The 5,865-nt window shown below is 57.3% G+C and overlaps 1 protein-coding gene across 3 annotated transcripts in view; it reads left to right on the top strand.

Annotated features, from left to right (window-relative positions):
- The window catches only part of RPS6KA2 (ribosomal protein S6 kinase, 90kDa, polypeptide 2), a 336,292-nt gene extending 330,789 nt beyond the window's left edge, over positions 1-5,503 (top strand). For all 3 annotated transcript variants that reach the window (XM_006882782.1, XM_006882783.1, XM_006882781.1), the window contains 5 exons: positions 136-297; positions 766-842; positions 2,097-2,214; positions 4,193-4,330; positions 5,377-5,503. In XM_006882782.1, coding sequence (XP_006882844.1) covers positions 136-297; positions 766-842; positions 2,097-2,214; positions 4,193-4,330; positions 5,377-5,502 — 621 coding nt within the window. In that variant the 3' untranslated portion in view covers position 5,503. The remainder of the gene's footprint in view (positions 1-135; positions 298-765; positions 843-2,096; positions 2,215-4,192; positions 4,331-5,376) is intronic.
- The last annotated feature ends 362 nt before the right edge of the window (positions 5,504-5,865 follow it).

The raw sequence follows: 5,865 nt of genomic DNA, 5'->3' as shown, positions 1-5,865 counted from the left end.
TGAACTCAGCGTCCTGCTCCGGGGAGCTCTTCGGTTCCACGTGGGATCCCTCCCTCCGAATCAGAGATCTGAAACCGCCCCCCCGAAGGCACCCTCGCCCTCCACCCCCCGGCCAGTGAGTCCCCTGTCCTGCAGGTGGTCCACCGCGACCTGAAGCCCAGCAACATCCTCTACATGGACGAGTCCGGAAACCCCGAGTCCATCCGCATCTGTGACTTTGGATTTGCCAAGCAGCTGCGAGCCGAGAACGGGCTGCTGATGACCCCTTGCTACACAGCCAACTTTGTGGCCCCCGAGGTGAGGGGCCCCCGGGGTGGGGGGCAGACCCACCGGCTCTGCCAGGTCCACCTGCCCTCTCCCCCCGTAAGTGATGGGGTTCTGTGTAGCCAGGACGCCTAGAGGTGAGGACTAGCCAGCAGCGGAGGGTGCTGAGCCCCTCAGTGGTGCGTCTATAAAGACCACCGACGGGAAGACCCCTTGAAGTGGCTCTGCTCCCGGCAGGTTCTACCTGAGTCTGACTCCGGTTGCTGGTACGGCGAGGGCAGTGTTGCCAGGAAGGGTGGCTGACAGCGCACTAGGGTAGGGTCGGGTGGGACACTCACTCGTTCATTGTCATCTGAACCACCTCTCAGCCCACCTTCCTGGGGGTTCCTGGAAGCCTGCGCTCCACCCTCCTGGGCACTGTCCTGCGGTCGCCCTGGACAGAGGTATCCTCCGAGGGGCTTCTCTTAGAGAGACACCCACATCTCTGTTTCTCACTTCTAGGTCCTGAAGCGGCAGGGATATGACGCAGCATGTGACGTGTGGAGCCTGGGGATCCTGCTGTACACCATGCTAGCCGGGTAACATGCTGACCACGTTGGCGAGGGGGTGGGCTGACCACCAGGGCTCCGTCTTTTACACACCGTGCTGGCCAGGTGACAGGTTGACCACCCGGGACTCTGTCATTTATACACCATGCTGGCCAGGTGACAGGTTGACCACCCGGGACTCTCATTTACACACTGTGCTGGCCAGGTGACAGGTTGACCACCCAGGGCTCTGTCATTTATACACCATGCTGGCCAAGTGACAAACTGACCACCCAGGGGCTCTGTCATTTATACATTGTGCTGGCTGTTTAATGTATTGACCACACTGGCCAAGTGACAGACTGACCACTTGGGACGGCATCATTTATACACCACACTGGCCAGTGATGGGCTGACCACCTGTAGCTCTTATCATTTACACACCACACTGGCCAGGTGATGGGGCTGACCACTCAGGGATCCATTATTTGCAAATCATACTGGCCAGGAAACAATCTGACCACACGGGGCTCCATCATTTACACACCACACTGGTCAAGTGATGAGCTGACCACCCAGGACTCCATCAAAAACATACCACACTGGCCAGTCATGGGCTGTCTACCCAGGGCTCCATCATATCCACACCATGCTGGCCAGGTGATGAGCTGACCACTCGGGGTTCCATCATATATTAAACCACACTGGCCAGGTGATGAGCTGACCACCCGGGGCTCCATCATATCCACACCACGCTGGCCAGTCAGGGACTGACCACCAGGGCTCCATAATTTATACACCACACCAGCCAGATGACAAGCTGATCACCAAGGGCTGCATCATTTACCCACCTCGCTGTCCGGTCATGGGCTGGCCACTGAGTCCTTCAGCCCCTGTCCCACACTGGCCAGTCGTGAGTTGGCTCCTGGGTCATCATTTATGTACTGAGCTAGCTAGGTAATGCAGTGATCACTGGGGCTCCCTCCACCTTTCATATGTGATGCTTGATGGGCGTGGACTGACCACTTGGTCATTGATTTATGGACCATGCTGACCACTGGCCTCACATGCCTCCCGTTTGGGGTAAGGAGCGGACACTCCACAGCACTGAAGGAACTTCCGGCAGTGGGGTGGGTCCCTCATGGTTCTGAGTCTATCAGATGCTGGAGGGAGGCTAGTGAGGACCCTGGACCACTAGTCTTGCTGTGGAGAACGGGCACGGAAAGTCCCGGGAGCGCCTGCTCCTCCTGCGGCCTTCGTGGCCGTAAGCAGCTGGAGCTCATTCCGAGCATCTCCCCACTGCAGATTCACCCCTTTTGCGAATGGACCAGAGGACACGCCCGAGGAGATTCTGGCGCGGATTGGCAGTGGACAGTACGCGCTCTCTGGAGGCAACTGGGACTCTATATCAGATGCAGCCAAGGTGAGCGCCCTCTCACTTGTCAGGTGTGGAGTCCGGGGTGGCCCTCTCCACGGTGGGGGCGCGAGGGCACGCCCTGTCCGAGATCCGGTGGGGGCTTGTCCCTGGTAGATTTCAGGCTTGCTCCCAGGCACCCGGCAGCGCTCAGTCACGGACTCCCTTCTGCTGGTCACATGTCCTTTTTGTCCAGCCTTCTCTGCCGGTGGGCACCATCCGTGGCCCGGCCTCTCTGTGAGCCCCCCACAGTGGTCACGCACTCGTTGACAGCGTCAGACTCCTCTCTGACCTGGGGGTGGTGTTTTTAGGTTGAGCCCTTCGGTCCTGTGTGCAGCAGAGCTGGACCTCCTGTCCACCCTCACCATCTCTGCCGTGTGTCTGTCCATCTCACTGGCACCCTCCCCTCCTTCTCCGGCCCCTCGCCCCTCCTGACAACACCCCCAAAGTAGGTACAGTACACCCTCACCTCCAAGGAGCACCTGCCTGCATCTCCTCCCAGCCGGGTCCTTTGTCCCTTTGGCAGCCCGTGGAGTGTTCAGTCCTCATCACCGACATCACAGCTCAAGACATCACGTCCTCAGTCATCCTTGTTCATGGTCAACTTCCACGTGTATGTGGCCCAAGTGAAAGCATTATGGCTTAGGCCCGGTGCACCCTGGTCTTCAGTGTGACATCCTTGCTCTTAGCATTTTCACATGGTCCTTGGCAGGGGATACCCCAGGGCACATACATCTTTGATTTGTTGACTGCCGCTTTGCTGGGTGCTGATTCTGGATCCGAGGAAAATGAAATCCATGATGACTTCTGTCTTTTCTCTCCCTCTTTCTGTTTTTTAAGGCAGAAATACAATGGTCTCAATTGCTTTCTTTTTCATTTGAGTTCAGACATAAAGTCTTCATGCTGAAATATATTGTAGCAAATAGAAACCCTTTTTGTGGGGCGCGTGTTAGCTGTACAAGCGAACAATCTTAGCAGATGATTAATAAAGATGGCAAGAAGAGTGCCAGGTGATACAGTACATGTGGCCGGAATCCTTTGCTTCATCCAGACTTTCTCTTTTAGTGAAAATTTCCTAAAATTTCAGAAAGACACCATCGCCAGGGCAGGCTGTGTCTTCCCCGCAGGTGTCCTCCGTGCGTGACTTTCTGTGCCCGTGGACAGTAGTTGCGGGGAGATTCTATTCTTCGGTCTTCCTTGGACAAGTAATGAGTCATGATAGATGCCAACTTTTTAATCTGTAAAGAGTGGAAATGTTTGCCCCTACCTCACGTGGGGAGAAGCAGGCTCAGAGAAAGAGAGGAAGATCTTCAACAAGATACGGTGACCACCACCAAGGGCTGGAGGCTGGTAGAAGTTGTGTGGCCGGCGCGGGACACAGCACAGGGTGCAGATCTGCTGTCCAGGGCTGTGGTGGTCACAGTGAACTTCCCTGCCCCTACATCGCCGCCTCGTGAAGGGTGTGAGTCCACGAGAGAAGACACGTCGGCATCAACAAGTCTTCTCAAAGATCCGTGCGACTGTCAACCACTAGACTAGAAGCCTATTGAAATCCATTTTAGGAATTTTTATTGTGATCCTGGTCACAGTCTTCCTATGGAGCGAGAGTTTAGGGGTACAGCAAAACACGTGGAAGTCATAAACTGGAAGGATGAAGCCAAGCAGAGACGGAGCCCTTAAATGAACGATAGAAAAGTGCAAGGTGGGGCCTCACACGGGTGGGAGAGCTCTTCTGCCATTCCTGGGTGCACTGAACACAGACTGTGGGTTCTGGGGTCGTGACTATTTGTGAATGAGAAGATACTTTTGTACATTGTTTGAATTCGTTCATGTCTGTGGCAGATTTGTTAGACTTCAGGACCATGAGCTTGGGAAGAACATTATTTTCCCTGTTAATAAACCTTAGTAAATGATGGGAATCTTTTATCATTTCTGCATCTTCCCTGTCCTCACTCCACCACCACCCTCCGCCCACCTCTTCCAACAGGACGTCGTGTCAAGGATGCTGCACGTGGACCCCCAGCAGCGCCTGACAGCCGTTCAAGTCCTCAAACACCCATGGATCGTGAACCGAGAATACCTCTCCCAGAGCCAACTCAGCAGGCAAGATGTGAACTTGGTGAAGGTGCGTACACACCGCGGGGTCTGTGGGCTGGGGTCCTGGGGAGCCTGGAGAACCGGGCCTGCAGGGGGCTGAGGTCCTGGGGAGCCTGGAGAACCGGGTCTGCAGGGGGCTGAGGTCCTGGGGAGCCTGGAGAACCGGGCCTGCAGGACTGGCCAGCAGAGCCCAGATGCCTGGCTGGGGTTTTATACCTTGTCTATCACACGGTCCACTCAGAATTGGCTCTGAGCAATTGGGCAGCTCTGCTTGGAGGGGGAGGGGAAGTCCAGTGCTGCCGCTGAGCCCACAGGTCTACAGACTGGCAGTATTTAGGGGCACCAGTGACCCCACCACTGGGACATGGGAGTCCCCGAGGTAAAGTTCTCAGCTCACAGTGGCTCCTATCAGAGCAGCATCCACCCCTCGGGCCCCCATCTGCTGCCCGTCTCTCATGAGAAGTCTCCACCGTCCCCCCACTCCAAGCCTCAACTACCCCCAGGTCCCCTTAGGAGTCCTGTCTAGAGTCTTCCAGAGACTCCCAGCACCCCAGTGAGTGACCCCACCAGTGGACAAGTGTGCTGCTCAGGGTGGACACCATGGCACTGTCCGTGAGCTTGTCCAAGGTCTGGCCCAGGAGCCCCAAGGCAGGCCTGGCCCAGGGTCACAGCGCAGGCTCCCTGAGGTTAGACCTCATGAGGTCCATGCTGGAGGAGAGCAAGGGTCCTGAGTCGGAGCACAGGCAGGTGTGCAAGGACGGGGCAGGACAGGCAGTGGTGACAGGCCGAAGCCTCCTCAGGGGCCTCCACGTGCCACCTCTGTCCCCAGCCCTGCTGCCCCCATGTCACACTTCTCTCCTGAGTGGGGTTCCCACCCCCTATGTCACATTCCTCTCCCAAGTGGGGTCATACTTCTTTCCTGAGTGGGGTCCTTATTCCTGGCCCTGAAGTCCTTGCATTACTGTGTTCTGTCTGGGGGTTCATCTGTTCACAGAGCTCTATCCAGGGAGCCCCCTACCCCCTGGGCCATGACCTTTGCTTCCGCCCCTCCATGCTCACCCCTCTTCTCTGCAGGGTGCCATGGCCGCCACCTACCTGGCTCTGAACCGGACTCCTCAGGCCCCCCGTCTGGAGCCAGTGCTCTCCTCCAGCTTAGCCCAGCGCCGAGGCATGAAGAGACTGACCTCCACCCGCTTGTAGCTGCCGCGGCCTGCTCCCCGGGCGCTCAGCCTGCTCCCAGGGCACGCTCGGCCTCACTGGGGACAGGAATGACCCATGTCCACACTGTGTCTGATCTGCTGTCACTGTCCACGCTTCCTCAGCCTGGGAGGCCCCAGGAACCTGAGCCGCGCTGTGCCAACCTCACTGACCGCCCCTCGTCCCCACGCACGGGTCACCACTCTGCCCTTAATGCAGCCGCAGCTCCAGACCTCACTGCCGCTTCCCTCGATAAGAGGCGTCCAGTGTGTGGCCAGCACCAGCAGGACGCCCGGTGATGCGCACAGGTCCATGCTGGGCTCTCGCACACCCGCCAGTTTGTTCCGGAACCTTTGCTGTGAGGGG

This window comes from Elephantulus edwardii, unplaced genomic scaffold, assembly GCF_000299155.1.
Source record: "Elephantulus edwardii isolate Elephantulus edwardi_28Jun2011 unplaced genomic scaffold, EleEdw1.0 scaffold00024, whole genome shotgun sequence".
Taxonomy (NCBI): domain Eukaryota; kingdom Metazoa; phylum Chordata; class Mammalia; order Macroscelidea; family Macroscelididae; genus Elephantulus; species Elephantulus edwardii.
Note: the sequence above shows the minus strand (reverse complement) of the source record. Positions and strands in the feature narration are given on the sequence as shown.